General features: G+C 38.7%; 2 protein-coding genes across 7 annotated transcripts in view; both read left to right on the forward strand.

Moving 5' to 3' along the window:
- Window positions 1-5,880: 5,880 nt before the first annotated feature.
- LOC127806100 (N6-adenosine-methyltransferase non-catalytic subunit MTB) overlaps window positions 5,881-27,416 on the forward strand; it is a 38,729-nt gene continuing 17,193 nt past the window's right edge. For 3 of the 6 annotated variants that reach the window (XM_052343115.1, XM_052343119.1, XM_052343120.1), the window contains exon 1: window positions 5,881-6,130. The gene's annotated coding sequence lies outside the window, so the exon portion shown is untranslated. Of the gene's footprint in view, window positions 6,142-23,580; window positions 23,707-27,416 lie in introns of those variants that run through there. The other 3 variants (XM_052343117.1, XM_052343116.1, XM_052343118.1) reach the window with 3 other exon arrangements.
- LOC127805617 (secreted RxLR effector protein 161-like) lies at window positions 22,152-22,625 on the forward strand. Its single transcript, XM_052342367.1, has one exon. It carries the CDS (start codon window positions 22,152-22,154, stop codon window positions 22,623-22,625), a length of 474 nt encoding a protein of 157 aa, XP_052198327.1.

Here is a 27,416-nt window from a genome sequence, read left to right on the forward strand (position 1 = left end):
TGAGCAGAAAAACTTAATTCCATTTTATTTCAAGGATAAGTCTAAATATATACAATTTTGGAGAGTCCACAAACCATTTCCCTAGCTAAAAATATGACATTAATTTAACCACCTAAACTAAAATCTTAGAATTAGGGACAAGATGATAAACATATATAAGTCCATTAATGGATCAACTGATAGCCACTAAATTAAGAGTTAGTTTGACAATTTGACGACAACCTGTTACTCAAAGATAAGATAGGAATACATACTTATTTTTCGACACTTCTTTTCAAGTTGGTTAATGGATGTCTTACATTCCCAGTTTGTTAGTTATTTTCTGAAAAACAACACCAATAAGTCTTTTTGTGAGTAAATTCGCAGGCTAATTTTATGTAGATAAAAACGGAGTACAAATCAAACTACTATCAAATTTTTCTTTTATAAAATGTCTATCAACTTTAACATGTTTAGTGTAGTCATGTTACATTGAATCGTGTGCAATATTAATGCATGGCTTATTTAATAATATAGTAGAGCCTCATCAGAGTCTTCCACCTGACTTTCAGATCTTCTCATATTATTTTTAACCACAATAACTCACAAATTACGAGAGTCATAGATCAAAAGTTAGCCTCTACACTAGACCATGCTACAACATTTTGCTTCTTTTCCTCCAAGACATACAATTTCCTCTTAGAAATGTGCAGTATCTAGATTTTGACCTTCTGTTAATAACTGGCCCATCATAGTCAGCATTAGTATAGGCCTCAAAAGTTAGTTTTTGTCCCATTTTGAATAAGATTCCTCTTCTTAGTGTACCCTTTAAGTACTGCAAAATTTTATGAACTACTTTTAGATGTACTTGTTTAAGATTTTGCATAAATTGGCTAACACCACCAATAGTATATGCTATGTCTAGCCTGATATGTGATAAATACATAAGTCTTCCAATTAACTTTTGGCAGAGGCTCTTATTTGTTACCACGTCTTTTGGGTTATCACCAAGTTGATGATTAAGTTCAATAGGAGTTTCAGCAGGTTTGCACTTTAGCTTACCTGTATCTATTAGTAGATCTATGATGTATTTTTGATGAGTAGATCTATGATGTATTTTTGATGAGATATGAAAATCTCTTGTTTAGAATGTGACACTTCAATACCCAAAAAATACTTTAACTTGCCTAACTCCGTAATTTCAAACTCATTTATTAAACATTTCTTTAGACTTTTCATCCCTTTCAAGTCATCTCTTGTCATTATAATGTCATCCATATTGACTCACAAAATAATTACTTTCCCTGAAATAAGGTGTCTTTTAAACAAAGTTTTATCACCTTAACTTTTTTGTATCCTAAAGTCAGCATAACTTTGATAAATCTTCCAAGTCATATTCTAGGAGATTTTTTTTAAGCTATACAATGTCTTTTTTTAGTCTGTACACAACACCATTTCTTGTATTTGGACATAACCTAGGTAGAATCTCCATATAGACTTCTTCCTCTATGTCATCATATAAAAAGACACTTTTTACATCGAATTGTTACAATTTCCAATCAAGATTAGCCATCTTTGCCCACAATGGCACCCTATTGATGGCTCGTACTAGACAAAATGATGGCCCTATGGCTTACTATGAGAGGATGTGGCTATAGCTTTAGCTATAAATTCAAAGGTTTTGGCTGAAAATTTTGAAAAAAAAAAATAAAAGAGAAAAAATCACTTAGTTTTTGAGAGTTTTAGGTAGAGATGGCAAATGGGTCGGCTCGCCTCATAGTTCGGCCCAGGTCGATACTGTAGTAGATGGGCCGGGCTAGGCCAGCCAGAAGAATGAGGGCCGGGCCGGGCTAGTGATCTGTGGCCCGAAGCCCAACCCGACCCACCAAAATGGCCCGTGTGCCGGCTCGCCAAAATGGCCCGGCACGGCCTGCTAAATAATAAAAAAAATATTTAAAAAATTATGCTTGTAAAAGTTTGTTTATAGTAAACATAATTTTACAAACATAAAAATTATAAGTAAACATTGTTTACTTATAAACATATTTTAAAAAATATTTATTGCATTTGAGAAAAAAATAAAAAATATATTTAAAAAATTAAAAATAAATGGCCCATGGGCCTGTCTAGACAGCCATTGTAACACCCCGCCTCGCCAGGCGTGTCACTATAAGGGTATTTTCGAGAATTTTTTTTTTCCAAGTTCATCACGCGGGGTGATTTTAGGAACAATCTTCATATGCAGATAACGAATCCCGAGAACCCCAGTTTTGCCCGTTTAACTAACAAGATCAGTAATCTTAACAACTAAACGAGACATATTATAACGTAGCGGATACATTAATATCACAATACCGTGGCTTGCCACGAGTTCATACAAGGTGTTTCTACACCGAAACACTTATTACAAAACTATCAAATGATAATAACATTATCATACTACCGTTCATACACAACCAGAATACATACTAAAGTTTTCGAAATGATATCACGACTAGCAAGCTAAACACCGTTGGCCTCAACTGGCCTTGTCCTCGCAGCAGTCCCTGGTTGGAACGTTGAATGTTCCAGGGGCATAACCCAAGTTAGATGATAAAACATCTAAATGATGACATGAAATAGTTCACATAATGCATGAAAAACATACGATCATGGCATATATTGACAAACGACAACATACAACACGTTTAACTTGAGAAATCTCCTTGACATACTCAACCTCCTGTGGAAAATCTATTCCATACACCGTTAGGGTTGACCTTACCGCTACATACTTAATCCTCGAGTGCCTTACCGTGTCACTCGTTCACCTGGATTAACCTTGTCCCATTCTCAAGAAGACCCTATCCCGTCCCATACGGACCCAACAACGACACGAAAATCAATGCCCAATGATTTGAAAATCACACGCTATGCACCGATTCTTTTACAAGTAAAAATAGTTGATGCAATATACCACATGTTCAATATGCAAATGAAACCACATGTACATAAGTAAGACGCCTTTGCAAAACAACCCAAGTTCCGAAGGATAAAACCGCTCACTAGAACTGGTCCAGTCACTTGTAACCTAAGTTCGGGAGAGTAAAATCGCTCACCTGAACTCACTAAATGCACACCAAGACACTTCCAAACAAGGGTAAGACTAGAATCAGACCACTCACCTTTAACGTATTCAGATCGCCTCGATCCTCGTGTACTACCTCGATTTGCGTGCTAAATCATAAACACTCGAACTTATACTTAACCTCGAGCCATGATACTCCCTAAACATCATATTTAACTAAAGAGCATCAAAATCCATTTTTCCTCAATTTTCCATAATTTTCTTTATTTTTCTCCCAATTTTCACTTTGATAATTCTAAAATAATTATCTGCTAAAATATTTTCCCAAATATTTCAACATGATAAATCCTAAAATAATTCAATAAAAATACTGGAATTAAAATTATCAAATTGCCCCTTGTCACACGCCCTCACGCGTCCAGTGCGTGGGTGCGAGTGGTGTGTGGTGCGTGCAGCCACGCGCCACATTCTTCCCTAAATTTTCGGCCTCCGACGGATGCTCCAATGACCAAAATGAAGACACCCTCTTGAAGCCCTTGTTGAATCGATCACTTTGGCATAACTTTTAGGCCGAAAGGTCACCGAAAAACGCCACGAACGGCTAGTTACAGGTCGACATTAGCTCGGTCTGCCACTCATCTCTGGCTGAGCTCCAAACAGCCTCTACACTTGATGAAAATGCTCCCAAAACTTGCCCCTTAATGCAAGAACCAATAGCCCCTTATTAAAGCTCCCAAAATCATCCAAAAACACGACTGATTTGTTGCCAAAATCATCGAAACCCTCAGCCCATTTTATACCTGGAAAATTGGCCATCTCACGACCAATCAAAGGCCACAACTTAGTCCCCAAGCATCCTACCGCCGTATACGACCTCCCCCGAACCTCCCTCAGCCGTCCTATCGCCAGATTTGGCCTCCATGTGCGTGGATTTGTGGCGGCCGTCTTCCTTCGCGTTCACACTGCCCATTTTTATTTTATTTCACTTTCACCCCCTATTTTCTTCATTTGACATTTCTGCCCTTTCCATAACACCCTTGATTAATCCAACTATACCATTAAGGCCCACAAGTTTTGTACTTCTCATTTCATCCTTGAAATTTCTGAAAAACCATCGTTTAGACCTCCATCGGGCAAATTTAGAAAATTGCACTTTGCCCCAGTTGCCCGTTTTGACCTTAAATCCCTTTGTTTCAACCCGAATTCGCTCAAGGGTTGTTTCATACATAAAATCTAAGTCCTTGAGACACTCCGTTCACTTTCCAGATACTTCTTACGTCAATTCGGTTTTCTCGACCCGATCGACAGCTGTACCGAAAACTATTCCCCATCCAACTTCTTTCATCACCTAAAATTATAACTCGTATTACTTGTTGATACCATTACATTTTCCTTGGCTATCTAAGGTCCGGGTTACTCCCTCTGATCGATTCGGTCGCTTAAGACTGCGGTAGTGTGTCTTACAACTTCTTTCTTTCGATAATTCCAGTTATACCCTTCATCAAATGCCATTTATACTCTTAATAATTTCTTGGGTATTACAGCCATTATCAAACAAAAATCATCTCCCCTAGATGAAATTTTCTATGAAAAAGAGGAAAAAAACATACTTTAATAATTGTACCATAGAATTCAATTCCATGAAAAATATAGTGTATCAAACACTAAAGATGGAATTTAATTCATTGGATGTGATATTTTTCATATATTTTCCAAGCAATCAAACACATCCTTATTGCTAATTAGGATGAAAGAAAGAGTTGGAAAATTCTAATACAATGCCTTCCTATCTAAACGAAAAATAAAGTATAATGTGTGAGAATATGTGAAAAATAGTATTAAAATTTTAATTAAATAAAAAAAATAATGAAAGGGGTATTAATGGTTTGAGTTCAGTTGGGATATAAGTTTGGGTCATGTTATTTGTACATCATTTATGTACACCTTAGACTACACAAGACACATAAATGACATACATGTCCCTCACCTTATTACATCTTACTGTGTCTCAGGTGAGGGCATTTTGGACATTGGTATATCATTGTGTAGTCCAAGGCATACACAATAATATACCAATAGCATTTTCCTATAAGTTTTATTTGAGTTGACTTTTAACATCTATGACTAAAGTCAAATCAAAACCTTAATTTTTTTTAAAATACTAAATTATAGTTAATCCAAACTATTTAAAAAATTATAGTTAATCCAAACTATTTAACATCTATATTTTCTCGATTTTAGTGCGCACCGCCTGTTATATAACCTAAAAATACCCAAATTCATCACCGTTCCTTATTTGACGATGATAAAGGACATCTCTCTCTCTTTCATTGTAAGAAACCTAACCCTAAACCCTAATTCAACCATTTCAATTGGTGTTTTCCTCTCGAGGGTTACTTTTGACTCTTTATGTGTGATTATAAGATTTTATAATCGTTCTTTTCTAAGCTATTTTATTGTGAAATAACTCTGATTACTTTTTTATTATCATTGCGGTAAGTTTCATCTTATGTACGTTACATTCGAAAAGTGCTAGATATTGATTTTGTGTGTTTGATTACGTATTAAATTGATGAATTGCATTCTGTTAACTTATTTTTCTCAACAAATAGTTCTTACCATTTTTACTTCATATATTCTTGTTGTTGATGTGAGTTTGCTTTATGGATTAGAGCAGTCGTAGAGGTATGAATTAACTCTTTTATTTTTTAATGAATTATTCCGTTTGAATTGTGAAAATGCTGCTTCGCTTGGTCGGGAACCGACAAGTTAATTTTTCAGCGTTAAAAGCTTTTAAGGCAGAAAAGAAAAAGCTGTAAAAGACTATTCTATCTTCAAACAAATTAACAATTTCCAAAAATGTGCCAAATCCCTAAGCCAAATTCGAGCAAAGCCCAGACCTCTTGGTTTTCATCTCCCTTCTCCGGCGTTCATCTCCGGCGTCGTTGCCATTCTCCGCCGTCCACCGGTTGCCGGATGAAGAAGAAGAAGCAGCAGCAGTGAAAGGAGGAAGATGAAGCAGCAGCAACAGCAACAGCCAAAGGAAGAAGATGAAGCAGCAGTCGGTCGCCGGTCGAATCCAATGTTCTTTTTCTGTACCCAATTCATCGTCTTTTTATTTATATCATTTCCTTCTCAGTTTTCGTTTGCATTTGGAGATAAAGGGCAATTTCACCTACTTTTGTTATACTTGATCAGACCTGAAAGGCTCTTTGTACGTGTTTACCTCCATTTCGTTATTTAGGTCTGTTCGTATATCTATAGAAAGCAAATTTTGTTAATCTGGTGAAGATTACTCGAGACTGCGGCATTGATAAAAGTTTGTGTTTTGGTAATTGCCGGCAGAAATGTCTGTAGTGTGGATTGTTTGCTGCATGATTTGTTGCAGAAGCCTCCCAAAAAATTCAAATGGCTCCTAGGAACTAAATCTACATACTATAAATGGAGTTGGATGTTATAATTATTTAGCATTTTTTCCCGTCTTCTGCTGCCCAGTCATCGAAGGTCTGATTCCAAACTTGATAATTGAACGAGGTAGCCTGTTGCAAAGTTTTCTCTCTTCTTTTTAGCCTCTGTCAGATCGCCGGTCTGACTGAGGGAATTTTAGGTGGGGAGAAGGGAATTGAAGAATTAGAATGAAGAACGAGGATGGAGAGGGAAGGAGAGAGAGAGAAATTAGGAAGGAATTTAGGGAAATGGCAATTCAAATGTTATTAGATGCCTTTTAAATGAGCAATGAGCTGGGACTCTGCCTTTAAAGAGTTCCACAGCTAAAGAGTAGGCGCCAAAATTAGGTCCAAGCATAACAACATGACTTGTTGTGCCTAAGTACCGCCCCAATTACTATCTTGCCCTTACAATGTTCCTCTTATTATAGTCTAGTAATCTAAGAGTACATGACAATTATCCCCCCCCCGAGTGATTTCTTGTTCTCAAGAAATAGGCAACAGGCTGGCCGAGTTGGGGAACTGCCTGAGGAGATCTGGAAGATACTCCCAGGTATTGTTATCTGGATGAAGTGTCGACCAGTGCACCAACACTTGGGTTAAGGGCATTCCCTATTGATAGAGGATCCACTTATCTAAGATGGCTATCGGGACTATTGCAGGTTCTTCCTTTTCTGTCATAGGGGGTAGGGCTTGACTTGTCACATTATTTCCAGTAGATTTTTTGAGTAATGAGACATGGAACACTGGGTGTATATGAGTGTCCTCTGGTAGCTGTCGCTTGTAGGCGAACTTTCCTATCCTGGAAATAATTGGATAGGGCCCATGGAACTTAGGACTCAGCTTGGAAACCGGTTGCCTCGATAGTTACTTGAGGTAAGCAGGGTTGAGTTTCAAGTACACATGTTCTCCTTGTTCAAACTCCCTATCAGTTTGCATTCGATCCGCCAATTGTTTCATTTGATTATGAGCTTTGGCTAGTTCAGTTTTGAGAGCTTGCAGGTTGTGCTGGTGATGGTGTAGGTAATCATTCACTGCTGCCACTGTAATAGGTCCTTTAACTGTCGGTAGTAAGTTAGGTTTGTACCCATACAATGCTTCAAAAGGGGTCATGTTGATAGAGCTATGGTGGTTTGAGTTATACCACCATTGGGCTAATGCCAGCCCTTTGTGCCATTCCTTGGGCCTTGGGAAACAGAAACATCTTAGGTACGTTTCTAGGCATTGGTTAACTCTTTCTGATTGGCCATCCGTTTTTGGATGGTAGGCCATAGACATGTGCAGCTTGGACCCTAGGAATTTCATAAGTGTTTGCCAAAAAGACTAGTGAACACCTTATCTCTGTTGGATATAATGTTCTGTGGCACTCCATGTAAACTAACCACTTTATCCACAAAGAGTCTGGCTACTTCCTGAGCAGAAAATGGATGGGAAAGGCCTAAGAAATGGCTGAATTTCGTGAGCCGATCCACCACTACCAAAATACAGTCCCTACCTTCCGATCTAGGTAATCCCTCTACAAAATCCATGGTAATGTTAGTCTATGCTTGAGTGGGTACTCCAAGGGGCTGTAGGAGTCCAAGGCATGCAATAGTTTTGTGTTTGCATATATCACAATTGAGGACAAACTCCATGACAAATTTCTTCAAGTTAGGCCAGTAGAATACCTGCTTCACCTTCTTGTAAGTATTTTGGATGCCCGAGTGCCCCCCAATAGGCGACTCATGCAAGGTTTGGAGTATTCTCTTCTTTAGTGTTTCTCATTCCCCAATCACCAACCGACCCTGGTGCCTCAATAACCCGTTGGTCATAGTATACCTTGGTCTGCTGTCCATCTATGCTTAGTTGCTCCACTAGTTGTTTTATCCAATCCCCCATTTCATAACTAATAGCCACTTCTTGATACCAGTTTGATACCATTGCAGTGATGGCTACGGTTGATCCTTCTTCAAAGCATTGTGAGAGGGCATCATCTACCACGTTCTCCTTTCCCTTTCTAAATTGGATCACATAATCGAGACCCATCAACTTTGCCATCCCTTTTCTTTGGAGGTGTGTATGCAGTCGTTGTTGAAAGAGGAACTTAAGGCTCTCATGATCCGTTTTAATTATAAATCGACCTCCTTCTAAGTATTGTCTCCACTTCTCAACTGCCATAAGTACAACTAGTAATTCCTTGTTGTAGATGCTAAGGCCTTGGTGTCTTGGGGCTAATGCTTGACTTAGGCAAGTTAATGGCCGGCCATCTTGAACTAGGACCGCTCCCACCCCTGTGCTGCTAGCATCCGTCTCCAAAATAAACGGCTTGTTAAAATCAGGAAGTCCTAAAATAGGGACCTCACAGACATCCTTCTTTAGCTGTTCAAAAGCTCTGTCAGCCTTCTCATCCCACTTGAACCCACCTTTCTTCAACAATTCTGTGAAGGGCTTGCTTATTACTCCGTAATTCCTCACAAATCGTTTGTAATAACCAGTTAAACCCAAGAAGCCTCTCAAGGCCTTGACGCTAGTAGGTCTAGGCCTTGACGCTAGTAGGTCTAGGCCAAGCAATCATTGCAGCTATTTTCTTTGGATCTGTGCTAACTCCAACATTCAAAATAATATGCCCCAAATACTCTATCTACTGTTGGGCAAAGGCACATTTGGATCTTTTGATGTATAGTTGATTGAATTGAAGGACTTATAATGTAGCCCTAAGGTGGTCTAGGTGTTTAGCAAATGTCGGGCTATAGATTAGGATATCATCAAAAAATACTAGAACAAACTGTCTGAGATAAGGTTCAAATATGTGGTTCATTAAGACTTGGAATGTGGCTGGGGCATTGGTCAATTCAAAGGGCATGACTGTGAATTCATAATGGCCATGGTGGGTTTTGAAGGCCGTTTTGTGGATGTCATTTGGATCCATCTGGATCTGATGATAACTGGATCTTAAATCAAGTTTGGAAAAGACTATGGCATATCTAAGTTCATCTAATAAATCTTCAATAATGAGGATGGGAAATTTATCTTTGATAGTGAGGGTATTAAGTTGACGGTAATCAATGCAAAAGCGCTAGGTGCCATCTTTCTTTTTAACTAGAAGGACTGGTGATGCAAAAGGGCTCTTGTTGGGTCTAATGATAGAATTGGCTAGCATATCTTTCACCATTTTCTCAATTTTAGATTTGAGTTTTGGTGGGTATTGGTAGGATCTAATATTAATAGGCGCGTTGGAGGTTAATAGAATGGTCAAAGGGTCTAGTTGGAGGTAGTTCTTTAGGCTCTGCAAACAAGTCCTGGAATTCAATCAACAATAAATCTAACGATTCCAATTCATGTACCTTCCATGTCGATGGATTCTGACTATTGTTAGTCATCATGCACTGTCCTCCTAGCCCTTCCTGGATTTCTTCTTCGTCGTGGGTCTCAATCGAGAATAGTTAGGCTATTTTGTACTTGAACAACTTCTGCAGTTTCTTGCCCTTTATCATCTTGCAAATTCCATTCTCCGGCAGGGTTACTCTCTAGCCTTCCTTCTCCAATGTTACCTCCATTTTGTTGAAATCAAAACTAATCGGGCTCATTTCTTTCATCCAATCGACCCCAGAACTATTGCCCCCCCCCCCCAAGTTTAAGTAATCTCAGATCAGCCATAAAGGCTTCCCCCTGCATCATCCAGCAAAACCCCAAGCAGACCGATCAGCTTAGGATCTTACTTCCATTAGCAACTGTCACTGAGAGTGGCTGAGTAGTGGATAGTTCACAATTCAACTTCCTAGCCATTCCCTCATCAATGAAACTGTGGGTACTCGCACAATCAATCAGCACCTTGAGAGTGCTGTCCTGAGACTTTCCTTCCACCTTAATGATCTTGCTGCCTGCCATCCCCTTAATTGCATGCAACGAAATAGCCCCATTGTCTTCCTCTTCTAACTCCTTGGTTACGGCTATTGTGTCTCCTTTAGCATTTTCGTCCATCTCCCCCTCTTCTAACAAGAAAAGTTGTCTCCTGCACTAGCGTATTTATCTCCACACCGGTAGCATAACTCTGCTAGCCTCCGGTGTTCCCACTGTCTAACTCCTTGCTGCCGTGCGGAAGGGTTTGATGGGAATTTAGATCTTATCTTGGATCTAACCATTTCCTTCCTCTGCACCTTCCCTCTTGGGGAATTTACTCCGTAGACACCTCCTCTTCCTTGAGTTCTTTGTTTCCTCATCAGAGCCTCGACTGTTAGTTCTTGCAGTAATGCATCCTCCCCAGCCTCTTGTATTGTTCGAGGCCTCATCATCTTCACCATTGATCTAAGATCATCACTCAGATCGCTGATGAAGTTTGATACGAAATATTCCTCCGTCATATATGGATTCTGACTAAGCATTAATGATTTCAGCTCCTCAAACCAGAGCTGATACTCCTGCACTGTACCTCTTTGCTTCAACTTATTAAATTCTTCTACGATATCCACCGTTCTTCTTTCTCCAAACCTTTCACATAATCCTCTCGCAAATTCCTCCCAATTGTAGTCCCTTCTCACGCCCGACCATCCTTGGAACCAAATATCTCCCACATCGTTCAGGAAGGCAGTAGCTAGAGTGACTCTCTGGTCATTAGTTACCCAGTGGATGTTGAACAATTTTTCACACCTTCTGATTCGCCATTGTGGCTTTATTTCATCGAAAACAGGTAACTCCAACTTCGGCACCGGGAAATGCGTATGTCCAACATTTTCCAGAGCTTCTGGTCTCATTTCTACTCTAACTTCTCCCATACCTATCGGATCACCCCTCAATTCCGAAGACTATACCACTCGCTGACTCGTTTCAACACCTAGAAGTATCGGATCCAAGTGTTCCCGGGGAGGAAAATCGGGGGATATTCGTACTCGAGTCTTGTTCGAGAACATCAACATGAATTGTTGCATTTGTTCTCAAGCCATATTACTTTGTTCTCGCATTTCTGTGCGGATCTGGTTGCGCATGTCTCCTCGCAATCGATTTGCCACCACCTCCAATCTCTTATCCCCAATGGATCCAATTGTATCCTCCATGAATTCCATCTGTTGTTGTACCTCCATCACCGTCGCTGACACTTGCTGTAATTGCAATTCCATCTGCTTCATGTGCGTACCATCGACCATCGTAGAAGGTCACCAGACGTTGGCCAAGAAGGAGCTCTGATACCACTTTGTCAGATCACTAGTCTGACTGAGGGAGTTTTAGGTGGGGAGAATGGAATTGAAGAATTAGAATGAAGAACGAGGAGGAGAGGGAAGGAGAGGGAGAGAAATTAGGAGGGAATTTAGAGAAAAGGCAATTCAAATGTTATTAGATGCCTTTCAAATGAACCGGACTTTGCCTTTAAAGAGTTCCACAGCTAAAAAGTAGGCGCCAAAATTAGTTTCAAGCATAACAGCATAACAACTTGTTGCGCTTAAGTACTGCCCCAATTACTATCTTGCCCTTACAATATTCCCCTTATTACAGTCTAGTAATCTAAGTACATGACAGCCTCTTCTGTATTTTATACTTATATTTGATTATTTTGATTAGAGAAAAAAGATGAGAACAATTAGAGTAGCGGAATCATGAGAATGTTGCAGAAAAAGGTGTCCCTCGTGTACGAGACTCCCCATTTTGTGAGGCTCATATTTGTTGACAGCCTTCCCATTTCATTTTTGCAAAGAGTCTCTGGTCACAAATGGGTTAAATTTGAGTTGAATTTGTCATGTTCTTGTATTTTGCTTTCAGGCTATCTTTGGAACTTGGGATTCGATGAAAATGAAAGTCAATGGAATATTAAATTGCTTAATTAAACTTAAATGTTGTATTATGGGTAGGCATGACAAGATAAATTATTTTTCAACAAATGCTTATAGATTATAATTTTTCTTACAAAATGAAACACAACAATCTAGCATCTTTTATTTCACTTTATTTTGTTATAATTTCCATTTCCAGTTCCTTTTCTTTTCCCTTGCAAAGTCCATGATACTAACAGTTTCCTTCTTTCAAAAAAGAAAGATACTCCTTGTTCTAGGATTCTACTTCCACTGGTGAGCAATATTGCTCTATCAACATCAATCTATGCTCTACTTCCCAAACCCCATGTTGATGCTTAGTCTAGTGAGACTTTAATGAGCCTTTTCATTTGGATAATCTATAGATTTTTTTGATGTTTAGATTGACATGCTACAGTTTCTCTTATTCATATTAATAGTTGCTTTGGGGATTATTTTGTTGTTCTTTTGAGTGCTACAACAATAACAATGACAAACTTTGATCCTGGCAGGTGGGGTGGGCTTCATGAATTATAGCTTTTCAACCAATTCAACCCATGGCCAATTGGCCACATCTTCTCCGAGGCTATTATAATCCCATCTCATGTTTAAGGATTTCCCATCAAGTTTTGTTCTTCCTCCACTTTTTTCTGTTCTAGTGCTAAATATTCACGTCCTCTGAAAATTAATATCATATGGTGAATCAACAAAAGTAGTGTAATTTACTTCTAGGATTTGTTAATAAAAGGCTTAAGCTGGTGGAAAACAAAGTGCTGGAATAGCATGTTCCTTTAGTCATTAGAAATACTAGTTCTAATTTAGCCACAAAAAAAAGAAAAGAAAAAAAAAGAAATACTAGTTCTAAAATTGAAGTGCAACTGCTGCAAATTTTCTCATGAGAAATGGGAGGTTTTGATGATTATTTTGAGAGAGAGAGGGAAAAGAAGTTGTCAATTCTCTATTCACTGTTAGGTATATATAGAAGTCTACAAAACAAACTAACTCTGTAAAACTGACTGAAACATTACTATGTGCAACACTACTAAGTTGCATTCTTCTAACACTACCCCTCAAACAGGCACATATATATCATATATGCCTAGGCATAAATGTAGTCAAGCCGTGGATCCCATAGTGTCTTTGTAAGAAGATCAACCAACTTGTTGTTAGAGCCGACAATGGTATTAATCTCTCTAGAAACCAGCTTCCGCCTCACAAAAATGGGAGTCTATCTCCATGTGTTTAGTTCATTAATGAAAAATAGGATTAGAGGCAAATCAACTCTTTAAGGAGTTGCTTAAGCCAAATCAGCTCACATGTGGCTAAAGCCATGGCTTGATACTATACTTCAGCACTAGATCTAGCCACAATATTTTGCTTCTTACTCTCTCAAGACACTAAATTACCTCCAACCAAGATGCAATATCTCGAGGTAGAGTGTCTATCTGTAGGACAATCAACCCAATCAACATCACAATATCCAACAATTTGCTTATGTCCTTTGTTATCAAACAAGTAGCCCTTACCTCAGAACACTCTTAATGTACCTTAAGATACGCACTAAGGCATGCTAGTGGCTGTCATAAAGTGTGTCCAAGAATTGACTCACTACACTAACAACAAAAGAGATGTTTGGCTATGTAATGATGAGGTAAATAACCTTCCAAACTAATCTCCTATATTGCTATGGATCATCTAATGGCTCTCCTTGCCCCAGTACAAGCTTAACATTGGGATCCATGGGAGTATCTATAGGTCGAGAATCAAGCATACTAGTCTTCTCCTAGATATTCAAGGCATACTTTCATTGAGAAATGCGCAAACCATGTATAGCTTAAGCTACCGCAATGCCAAGGAAATACTTCTGTAAAAGTATACGCAGAGGCAGTAACTAGGGCAAACAAAGAGAGGAATTCGAGAACTGAAATCTAGAATTTAGAATGATCAAGAATAAGAAAGAATAGAAGAGTCGCTGATTATATACTCAACGACTAAATAGATGAAAGGCTTGCAAACATAAAGCGCGCAAAACAAAATACTATCGTAGGAAATAAAGCTAGTTAAGACTACCAATATATAGCAGTATAATATAATTACAAAGAGGAGAAAATACAACATAAAACAGCTTGTATAGACTACCAAAGGTAAATCAAGAGGAGCTGGTGCAAAGAACAGACCTAGACCCAAGGTACCCTCGACATACCGTAGAAGTCTCTTGCAGGCTACCCAGTGTTGTTGTTTAGGGGATGATAAGAATTGACTAAGTTTGTTTACAACAAAGGATAAATCTGGTCTAGTATATGTTAAATATTAAAGAGAGCCAATGATAATACGATAAAGAGAGGGATTATCAAACACTTTACCCTCATCAGTCAAAGAATTAGATGAATTCATAGGAGTATCATTGGGCTTACAATCCATCATACCAGCCTTTCCCAACAAATCCAGTGCATATTTGGACTAGGTAAGATAAATTCCAGCATTAGTCCTATGAGCTTCAAATCCAATAAAATAATGCACTGAATCCAAAGTCTTGAAAGCAAAATTTTTATCCAAATCATGAATAAAAGCCAAAAGAGCTTGCGAATCTGAACTAGTCACCAAAACGTCATCAACATAGATCAAGACAAATAGGACAAATTGAGAGGTGCGTTTAATAAACAGAGATGCATCAGACATTACCCTCACAAAACCCCATGACTGCAAAGCCAACCACAACTCTATATATACCAGGCATTAGGGGCCTGTTTAAGCCCATAAAAGGATTTCCTTATTCTGCAAGCATGTGAGGGACAATTCATATCCACAAAGCCCTCAGGCTGAGACAGATATACCTCCTCAGTCAAATCACCATTCAAAAATGCATTGTTGACGTCCACTTGTTGGATATCCCAACCAAAGGTAACTGCCAAAGTGAATAAAACTTGTATGGTTGGGGCTTTAACTACTGGACTAAAGGTCTCCATATAGTCCACTCCCGATATTTGAAGAAACCTCTTGGCTACCAACCGAGCCTTGAGTTTGAGGATTGATCCATTAGTGTTGTACTTAACCCTATATGCCCATTTACACCCAATGAGGTTCATACTGTCAGAATATGGAACCAACTCCCAAGTACCATTTTGTTTCAATGTTGTAAATTCCTCCTTCATAGCCTTAATCCATCTTGGGTCTAAAAAGGCCTCATGTACAGAACTAGGAACTGAGGAACTGGTGGGGCATGAGGAGATTTTAATTGAAGCTGTTTGGCCTTGGACCTGGGAAGCATAGGATGAATAGAAGGAAGAGGTGGAGTTGTGTATTTAGATACACGTGATATAGGTTGAGAACAAGACTGAGGTATAGGTAAAATTGATATAGGAGTAATAGAAGAATCAGAGACTTGATTGGAAAGAGATCTTGTGGACCGAGAGAAGATTGAGTTTGAGAAGGAGGAAGACTCGGGTTGTGCTACTTTAGGAGAGGTTGACAAAGGAATAGACTTAGAATATGAAGTGGAAAAACTAGGAGAACAAGGCTTAGAAACAGAACTAGAAGAAAACAAAGAGATGAATGGAAGATCATCATGATTAAACTAAACATGCCAAGAGACAAATTCGGTCAGATGGATGCAAACATTTGTACCCTGCCCATACATGACTATACCCAATGAAAATGCATTTAGTAGAATGAAACTCAAATTTGTGCTTGTTATAAGAGCGCAAATAAGGAAAGCAAGCATAACCAAAGTTATGCAACCTCAGGTAATTAGGCTGTTTGTGAAAGAGAAGCTCAAACGGAATTTGGAATTTAACAGCAGAAGAAGGCAGTAAATTGATAATATATGCTGCTGTTTGGAAGGCTTCAACCCAAAATTTGAGTGGCATATGAAAGTGATAACAAGGTTAACCCCATTTTCACATTATGCCTGTGTTTATGTTCTGCTACCTCATTTTGCTGATGGGTTTAAGGACATGTGAATCAAGGTTGGATCCCACAGCTATGAAGATAGGGTAAAAACACCTTAAACTCTCCCCCATTATCAGTTTGTAAAGCCTTAAGCTGAGTTTGAAATTGGACTTCAACAAGTTTATGAAAGATTTTGAAAATGGAAAGAGCATCTGATGTAAGTTTCAATGGGTATAACCATGTGTATCGTGAATTAGCATCCACAAATATAATATAATAACGATTTCCTTCAATGGACAAAATTGGAGATGGACCCCACAAATTAGAGTAGACTAATTCAAGAGGCTTAGTAACTGTAATTGGACAGTCAACAAAGGGTAATTGACTAAGTTTGCCGATTTTATAAGAATCACAAAACACAGCTCTTAAACAAGAAGAAGGAAGATGTATCTTATTAAGAATCAAGTGCAGTACATTGGAAGATGGATGCCCTAACTTGGCATGCCATCTATGATACAATTGTTCTTTACATGCTAACTAAACACTAGGAGACAGTTCGTGACAAAATGGAAGTTGTCTCTTACATTTATTTGCAGAAGAAAAAACACATTGCAAAGAAGATGTATTGCTAGCTATGGGTTGAGACTCAATAAATTGGGTTGGAGAAGGTGAAGCAGCAGGAGCAAGTGCTGAACTTAGCTAGTACAACCCATCCTTAAGATGTCCTTGGAGTAGCACTTCCCCAGTACTCTTGTCCTTGATCAAACAAGAACTAGAATTAAACTCGGCAATAAGGTCATGGTCTCTAGTTAGTTGTCAGACACTGATTAAGTTCTTTTTCATGTTAGGAACATGTAAGACATTAGGTAAGGAAATAGAAGAAGCAGATTTAGTTTGAGTGTTCAAACGTCCAAGACCTATATTAGAAATTGGTAGCTGCTTACCATTGCCAACAGAAACACAATCACTGCCATTGTAAGGAGAATGAAGTGAAAAAATTTCAAGATTAGAAGTTATATGATTCGTAGCTCCAGAATCAACGAGCCAAGCAAAATATGTGAGAGAAGACTTTGGTAGAGAAGCATTCTCAATAGGCTGTTAAAATTGATTGTAAGAAGTAATAGGCTATGAAAACTGGTTGTAAGGAGTTCTTGAAATAGAACCTAGCTCATTCATGTAGACCTCATTAGAACCATTCATGGAGGTTAAATAAGCTTGAGTATTTGATTGGGAAACCATTTGAGGCTGTCCAAAATTTTGATTAGAAACAAAATTCCTCTGAAAACTGCTATCAAACTGATGATAGCACTTGTCAACAAGGTGCCTTGGCTTACCACAAAGTTGACAATAGTTTCTCTGTCATGGTCCTAGGGTAAGACCTAGGATCAGCTTGGGAATCGGAAGAATCCGATTCAATTACGGCCAAAAACAAAAGGAAATTAAGGAGGAATTGGAAGAATGAGGGAGAGATTAGAAGAAATGTTAGGGGGATTAGAAGAACAGAAAAGGGGAGATGAAGATTGAGAAAGGGGAGAGAATTTGGAAGAGGAGAAAAATAGATTTCAATTCATTAATTTCTTGGATAAGGAAACAAACCATTACAACAATTTTTTATAGGCATATTTGCCTTCTAACAGCCTAGCACATGCTCCCATATGTTTCTGACCACTTGTTAAAATATTCCTAACAAACTATTCTATCCTATTATAATAATACCCTTTTATTGCTCATAGGGTCATGACATTCTCTTTCCAGATTGCTTGCCTCTACCTCTTCCTCCTCTGTTGACAAAAGCACCACCTCTATTAAAATTGAAACCTCCACCTCTATTATTCACCGAATTTCCAGTACTCCTTGGTGTAAATGCAGTCATGTTAACATGCATAGATGATGGCATAACTGATTCAACATTAACAGCAGTATGTGCTAAGTTTTTGGAGTGTAATCTCTATTCATGCATCAATAAGAGATATTGCACCTTCTCAAGGTCAATTTCATCCATCTGATAAGTAATTAGACTTACTACTGTTAGAATTATTAGTATATATTATAATTATTATATGTGTGTTTTATTTTGTAATTAGATTAAGCCCATAGGTTTAAGGCCCATTATGCTTATTATAAATAACAAGCTAAGAGAGGATAATCTTTTAGGTTCTTTTTCATAATTATTTTCTCACATGGTATCAGAGCCACCAGTGAGAAAAAAAACCCTAGCCGTCGTCGTGTATTTTTTTTTTTTTTTTTTCCAGCGACCGAAACCCTAGCCGTCAAACCCAAACATCACTGCTCAATACTAGAACCTCATTGTCCGGCCACTATTGGATCACACCGCCACCACCATTGGGTTTGCCGCCCTTAGATCGGCCGACCGCTGTAGACTCGCCGTCATCGGACCACCCACGCGCCACCATCGCCGCTTGCTGCCTTCGTCTCCACGCGCCGATGCGTGACAGCGTGTCCGCTAGCCAACTTTTTCCGACTTATCCAGATTTGATCGGCGACGACCCCTCAAGCCACTTTCGGTGTCGAAACCCTCGCCATGTCTAATTTCAGTGACGTCGTTTCTGCCGATGCTATTCCCACTCCGGCACCTGTTGCCCCCGTTGTCTCTCAATCCTTTACTGTCTCCAATCTTGAGACAGCTAATATTACCACTGTCAAGTTGATAGGATCAACCAATTATCTCTCATGGACAGCCTCTGTCAAAATGTGGTTCAAAGGGCAAGGCCAAGCGAATCATCTTACCATAAAGGCTGAAAGTGTGCCAGAAGCGAATCGGGCTAGATGGGAACAAGTTGATGTCCAGTTATGTAGCCTCCTATGGCAGTTTATTGATCCTTCTATCATGTAGCTTTTTTGCCCCTTTGAAACTTTTGTTGATGTGTGGAAGGAAGCTGAAGAGTGTTATACAAACGACATCCAACGTTTGTATATTGTGGTTTCTAATATCAAGAATCTCAAGCAGGAGTCGTCTATGAAATCTTATCTGAGGCAGGTTCAAGCTCTCATGCAAGAATTTGGTGCTCTTCTTCCTCTCACTACGACCCGCATCGAATAGATTGCTCAACGAGATAAGTTTTTTTATGGTTATTGCTCTCTCCTGTCTGAAACCAGAGTTTGACGTCATCCGACATCAAATCTTGACTAGCTCCGCTTGCCTTACCATGAAGGACTCTTTCAAAAGGTTGTTGAATATGACAGGTGCACATGGTATGTCCCCTTCTTCTCATGTTGTTCCTCTAGCCGAATCTTCAGCTCTTGTGTCTCAGGCTTCCACCATAGGAGGAAATAGAGGACACAATAATAATCGCTCATCTCCACAGTGTACCTTTTGTAAGAAATTGGGTCATCTTGAGGACAAATGCTGGAAGAAACATGGTCGGCCAGCTACTCCACCTGTATCATCTACTAGTGCAACTCATGTATTCAGAACGATCCTAGTCTTGCTCCATCTCCACCAGGTTCGCAATTGGTACCTATGTCTGCAGCTGAGTATGATGCCTTCCTAAAGTTCCAGGCCACCCAGCCGTCTCATCCTGGTAATCCCGTTGCTTGTGTTGCTCAAGGCTCATCTGTTAGTCCTTGGATTATAGATTTTGGCGCAACTGACCATATGTGTGGTAATGAACTTCTTTTCTCCTCATTTACCTATTCTGATACCTTACCTACTATTACCCTGACTGATGGCACCAAAACTGCAGTTAAAGGAATCGGTCAAATCACACCCACCTCGTCTTTCTCATTAAATTATGTTTTATATGTTCCTGATAGTTCTTTTAATTTGATTTCAATTAGCTAACTTACCAAAACCCTTAACTGTTCTGTTATCTTTACTCCTACCTCTGTTTATGTTCAGGACCAGGGTACGGGGCAGACGATTGGCGTCAGGCCTGTGTCACAGGGTCACTATCATCTTGTTGTGCCTAGTTCGTCGGTAGCTTGCACTAGTGCTGCTTCCCAGATCTTCTCCATTATCGTCTCGGTCATCCTAGCCTCTCCAAACTAAAGAAATTAGTTCCTAGTTTGTCGTCATTATCCATGTTTAATTGTGAGTCGTGTCAGTGTGGTAAACACGCTCGTCATTCTTTTTCTTGTCAGGTCAATAATAGAACCGAGTCTCCCTTTTCCCTTGTGCACTCTGATGTATGGGGGCTTAGTCACGTCAATTCTACTCTTGGTTTTTCATATTTCGTTACTTTCATTGATGATTTTTCTCGTTGCACTTGGTTGTTTCTTATGAAGAGAAGGTCCAAGTTGTTTTCTATTTTTCAGATATTTACTGCTGAAATAAAAACACAATTTGGAGTTTCTATACGTGCCTTACGTAGTGATAATGCCCTCGAGTATTTTTCTTCTCCATTATTGCCTTTATGACTGCTAATGGCATCTTGCATCAATCCTCTTATCCTTAAACACCTCAACAAAATGGTGTTGCTGAGCGTAAGAATCTTCATCTTATTGAGACTGCACGAACGCTCCTTTTACATGCTAATCTTCCCACCAAATTTTGGGGCGATGCTGTTCTAATTGCATGTTATCTAATCAATCGCATGTCATCTTCAGCGTTACAGGAGCAAATTCCTCATTCCCTTTTGTTCCCTACACAGTCACTTTATTATGTTCCTTTTCGTGTTTTTGGATGTATCTGTTTTGTGCATTCTTTCTCATCTAGACAGGATAAACTTGCTGCAAAATCTCCCAAGTGTATCTTCCTCGGCTATTCCCGATTGCACAAAGGCTATAAGTGTTGCTCTCCTGAGCTGCATCGCTATTTTTTGTCTGGTGATGTCACATTCTTTGAACATCAATTTTTTTTTTTTCGATTGCTCACCTTGATTGACAGAGTCTTCACCAAGTTTTGCCTGTTCCTTTTTCTTTTCTTCCGCTGTCCTCCTCGGGTCCATCTGTCTCCTTTGTGGCGCCTACCCTATCGTTTTCTGGTCCACCTACCACGGCTCCTCCACTTCTTACATATCACCGTTGTCCTCATCTCGCTACCGGTGCTAGCATTCCTCTAACCTAGGACTCTGTTGACTCGCTCTTTTCGTTTGTGGTCCCTTATGCCCTGGATCCTGAGCTCGACAATCTCCCTGTTGCTCTTCATAAAGGTACACGGTTTACTTGTAATCCCCATCATATTTATAACTTTTTATGCTATGATCGTTTATCTCCTTCTTATAGTGCCTTTGTTTCGAGTCTCTCCTTTGTTTCTATTTCTAAAACAACAGGTGAAGCTCTATCCCATCCTGGTTGGCGCCAGGCCATGTTAGATGAGATTGATGCCTTACATTCAAATGGTACTTGAGATTTGGTGTCTTTATCACTAGGAAAGACTCCCGTTGGGTATTCACCACCAAAGTGGGTCCTGATGGCCAGGTGGAACGTCTTAAGGCCCAATTGGTTGCCAAAGGATTTACACAGATTTATGGGCTGGATTACGACAATACTTTCTCTCTTGTTGTGAAAATGGCCTCTGTTCGCCTCTTTCTCTCTCTAGCTGCTACGCGTCATTGGCCACTCTATCAGCTTTATATTAAAATTGCCTTTCTTCATAGTGATTTGCAAGAAGAGGTATATATGGAGCAACCACTTGGTTTTGTTGCTCAGGGGGAGTCCAATGTAGTCTGCAAACTCAAGAAGTCTCTCTATGGTCTGAAAAAATCTCCACGGGCGTGGTTGGGCAGGTTCAACACTGTGGTTCAAGCCTTTGGTCTCACTCGAAGTGAGGCTGATCATTCGGTTTTCTATCGCCATTCTTCTTCCTTGTGTATCTACCTTGTTGTTTATATAGATGACATTGTTATCATAGGGAGTGATCAGGTTGGAATACAGAAGCTGAAGGAACATCTACATCAACATTTTCAGACTAAAGACCTAGGCCGACTTCGGTATTTCTTGGGTATTGAAGTTGCTCAATCAGGAGATAGTATCTCAATTTCTCAAAGGAAGTATACACTTGACATCTTAGAAGAAACTGGTATGGTGAATTGCAAACTAGTTGACACCCCAATGGATCGGAACGTCCGACTCTTGCTGGGACAGGGGGAGCTTTATTCAGACCCTGGAAGGTATAGGAGACTGGTAGGCAAGTTGAACTATCTCACAGTCACTTGTCCTGACATTGTTTTTGCTATGAGTGTAGTTAGTCAGTTCCTTAGTTTTCCATGTGATTTTCACTGGGATACTGTTATTCGGATTTTGAGATATATCAAAAGAGCACCAGGTAAACGGCTACTCTATGAGGAAAAGGGACACACAAATATTTGTTGTTATGCAGATGCAGATTGGGCAGGATCTCCTCTTGATCGTCGGTCAACCTCTAGGTATTGTGTTCTTGTTGGAGGAAATCTGGTTTCTTGGAAAAGTAAGAAACATAATGTTGTAGCTAGATTTAGTGCAGAGACAGAGTATTGGGTTATGGCTAATGCAACTTGTGAGCTTATCTGGCTTAAAACAACTTCTGCAGGAACTCAAGTTTTGTGAAGTGTCTCCTATGAAATTTATTTGTGATAATCAGGCTGCCTTACACATTGCTTCCAATCCAGTGTTCCATGAGCGGGCTAAGCATATTGAAATCGACTATCACTTTGTTAGAGAAAAGCTGGTTGAAGATATTATTGTTACAGAGTTTGTCAACTCCAATGATCAACTTGCAGATGTCTTCACTAAGTCTTTAAAGGGTGCTCAAGTGGAATATATTTGTAACAAGGTTGGTGCATATGATATCTATGCTTCAACTTAAGGGGGAGTGTTAGAATTATTAATATATATTATAATTATTATATGTGCGTGTTTTGTTTTGTAATTAGATTAAGCCCATAGGTTTAAGGCCCATTATGCTTATTATAAATAACAAGTTAGGGGAGGCTAGTCTCTTAGATTTTTCTCATAATTAGTTTCTCACAACTATAATCTCATATTCGTTGTCCAAACCGTTAAGGATTGCAAGTAGCAAATCCTTATCACTAAGAGGCTCCCTTATGGCTACCAATGAATGTTCTATTGTTTTGATCTTAATAATTGTCGGATCTTAGAAGATTTGGCCAGAATTCTCTAGAATTATAGAGAATAAGAGAAATAGAGAGAAGGGAGAAGAGAATGGAGAGTGTAGAGAGAATTGGGAGAGAGAGAGAATTGAGAGGGAAATGAGAGAATGAATTCAATTCAATATCTGGATAATTGCTTTACATGTGCTCGGGTCCTTTATATAGGATCTCGCCATTACATTCTCATCAGTCTTTTATTTACATAGCTACCCTCTTCTAGAATTTGCTAGTTGCTTCCCTTAATTGTCATACGTGTATGCTCCCCCTTTTACACGATATCTCTACTTCTACTTATTAAGACCATGACAAGAATGTAATCATTAATTGACAATGCATCATTTTTAACAGATCTAAGTTGTTGCTTCAATTGGAATGACTTAGCAATAGTTTGACAGGAATACAAACTTCCTTGTCAATGGTTGAGAATAGCCATCCGAGAAGTAGTTGATCTGATCGCATCCAGCTTGTAAATTCTGGATTCAGCATTGTTGCTCCATCATCGCTGGCATTCGGATCAGGTATGAATTTCATCGGAGTCGGTCCTTTATTGAGGAACGATTGGATATCAAAGGCATGTATCGTGGCTGATATTTGTGCCTTCTAGAAGATATAGTTATTAGGATCAAGGTGGATTGGTATATAACTGAATGCCTTGGCCATTGCAGCGAAATCTGACTGCGAGGCAGAAGACAACGACGATGAGGAGTGAGGTGGAAAGGAGGAAGAGACCCTATGATTAATATTAGAAGCTATGGACCTTGGTTGTGAGCTCTGATACCATGTAAAAGTATACATAGAGATAGTAACTAGGGCAAACAAAGAGAGAAATTCGGGAATTGAAATCTGGAATTTAGCATGATCAAGAATAAGAAAGAATAGAAGAGCCGCTGATTATATACTCAGCTACTAAACAGATGAAAGGCATGCAAACATAAAGCACGCAAAACAGAATACTATCGTAGGAAATAAAGCTAGTTAAGACTACCAACATATAGCAGTACAATATAATTACAAAGAGGAGAAAATACAACATAAAGCAGTAAAGACATAGCTTTAAGTAACACTTTCTTTCACAACTTCAACCTACCCAAATCAAATACCAACCTCATCATCGCCAATAATAACAATATTATCTACATACACCACCAAGTATATAACTCTACCAGTGGAGAATGGTGATATAAAATCAAATGATTAGCTTCACTTCTAGTCCTACCAAAGGACTGTATGACAGAACTGAAGTGACCAAATTAATATCGAGGAGATTGTTTCAGACCATACAAGGATTTCTTCAGGCGACACACTAGTCTAGACTCTCCCTGAGCAACAAACCTAGGAGGTTACTCCATATACACCTCCTCCTGGAGGTTTCCACGAAGAAAAACATTCTTAATATCCAACTGGTAAAGAGGCCACTACTGAATAGCAACCACAACAATAAATACATGGACAGAAGTAATCTTAACCACCAGAAAATGTATCACCATAATCCAACTCAAAAATATGACTATAGCCCTTAGCAACCAACCGGGCCTTTAGACCATCAACGGGGCCATTTGTACTAACCTTAACAGTAAACACACCAACAACTTACGGTGGACTTCCTTGGAGGAAGAGGGACAAGGTCCCATGTCTCATTAACCAACAAGGCAGGCATCTCCTCATCTATAGCATGGCACCACCTAGGGTGACAAAGAGCTGCTACATCTGTCTTAGGAATAGAAATAGAAGAAAGAGCAAATATAAAAGCAAAATGGACAGGTGACACACGATGATAACTCACAAAAAGTATAAATGGGATGAGGATTTTGGGTGGAACATTTACCTTGGTGATGAAAAGCAGATTGTTTGTTTCTAATAAGATAGCTTAGCACATTCTTTAATTCTGAAGTTTTTAAAACTCTTCTGGTTTGTCATCTTGTGATTATATAAATACCTCATAATGTATAGTTCCTTACATGTGTAAGTTTGTTTACACATGTAACATATCAAAATTATTTGTTTGAAAATATATGGAATATATGCCTTCTAGATATAGTGTATTGTGTTGATCAAGGAGTGGGTTTTAGGGTCTTGATTTCAAACCTTTTATTTATCAATTGGATCTTAATGGCATATATTGTAACCAAGATGTTGAATCTGGGTTTTCCAATGATGTGTTTGACCTTAATCCTAAATCAAATTGAAAGCATGTAAAAAAAAAAACGTTGATTAGAATGTTGTTATATTTGAACTTTGGGAGAGGGGGGTTCCCTAGACATGTTTGTAGCTAACTACTCTTTCGTTTCCTTTTAACTGCAATTAACATTCTTGATTTTTACGTTGTGCTGCTATGAATTCACGTGGAGCTGGCATCATGTTATATGATTTTCATTTTATAGATTTGTGCGTTTGGATTTGTTTCTTGTAGAGTCAAACTCACGCTGTTCTTAGATTACAAAATGTTGAGTAAGAGTTAAATACCGAAATTTGTAACCTCTGCTATGTTAGCAAGGATGCCATTAGAATCAGAACATTTCAACCTCAATGGATTTTATAGGAGAATTAAGATGCAAGCAGTGATGACTTGTAGAAAACTTAGGACTGAAATTTAGTGATTAAATTTTTAACCTCTCGCTTTTTCATGGACAGATGTGAGTAAAGAAGTTAGTCCAATATCATAGATTAAGGATTGGATCATGGAACATCGCAACTTTGACAGAAAAATCTATAGAAGTGGTGGATGTGATGATTAAGAGAAAAATTAATATTTTGTGCCTCCAAAAGACAAGATCGATTGGGGAGAAGGCTAAACATATTGGCAGAATTTGGATATGAACTTTGATACTTAGGGAAAGATTAGACAAAGAATGGATTGGGTATTATCATGTATAAGACTTTAAAGGATGGGGTAGTGGGTGTGTAAAGAGTAGGAGATTGGGATTTTTGCAACTAAAGTTGTTCTAGGCATAGTTATTAGGAATGTGATACATACCAAGTCTTGGTAGGGGATAGGTACAAAGTACATTAGTATGCTAATTTTGTGATACAGAGAGGGTAGGGTTAATTAGTTCATTATTTTGGGTCATGATCATTTTAAAGTTGTACTTGAGTTGAAATTTGTTGGATTTCTACTTTGCTACTATAGAAGTTGGTTTGTTTTGAATTTTTTCTATGTTTTTGTACAACTTATGGAATGAAGAATCCTATGCAAATGAAGTTAGGTTCAAATATAATTTAAATGCAATAGAATTAGAAAGTGAGGTAGGCAAGCTTTCTTTTCTCTAATTTTCTTTGATTATTATTCTAACTTTAAGTTTCTTTCCTAGTTTTTAATTATTTTAACTAAACTCATGCACCATATGGATCCCCATTCTTGGGTATTCATGTCACATTTCTCGCGATCTTAGGACACAAAAGAACCACCAAATCACCATTCTAAGAGGTAGGAGGGAACTTGGTAACTATCATTCTAGCTGGAGAAACTATGAATATTTGTAGTACATGTGCGTCGCAATAGGTTAGGCAAGTGTCAAGACCTCATGTGTATTGGGCTTAGAGGAGAGCCGATTGTAGCAGATTAATTCCCAGGAGTAGTTAGCAACTGTTATTTCAGTTGACAGTGTACATTTTTAGTTACAACATGTAACTGAAAACTAAATAAAGAGTAGCTATATAAAGCTACTCGAGACTATAATGAAGGTGTTGAGAAATTAGAATCTAAATTCGTTTCTCTCTTCAATTCTCCCTCTTTATTCTCTCTGTTTCTCCCTAATTTCTCTCATTTTTCTCTCTCTTCTTTCTCTTTTCCTCTCTTGTTTGCCATTTTGTTCTTACTCAAAACACTAGGTCAGGACAAGTTCCTAACAGCAAGGAGATAAAGGCAAAATTTTTAAAAGATTTAGAAGGGTTGGTACAAGAGATACCTAGAGGAGATAATATCACTACAAGTGGTCATTTAAATGATCATGTGAATAGAGAAGGGAATGCGAATAGAGACGTATATGGAGGTTATGGAGTTGGAGAAAGAAATAATGAGGGTAAAGCTAATTTTAGCCAACACTAGGTTTAAAAAACATGGTGAACACTTTATCACATATAAAAATGGCAAATCAAGTACCCAAATTGACTACTTCCTTGTGAGACAAGACAATTGCTTATGTTGTAAGGATTATAAGGTTCTATCGGGAGAACACCTAATCACTCAACATAAACTTTTGCTCATTGATGTCCGTATCAAAAAATGGAG

Source organism: Diospyros lotus, chromosome 7 (genome assembly GCF_014633365.1).
Source record: "Diospyros lotus cultivar Yz01 chromosome 7, ASM1463336v1, whole genome shotgun sequence".
NCBI lineage: Eukaryota > Viridiplantae > Streptophyta > Magnoliopsida > Ericales > Ebenaceae > Diospyros > Diospyros lotus.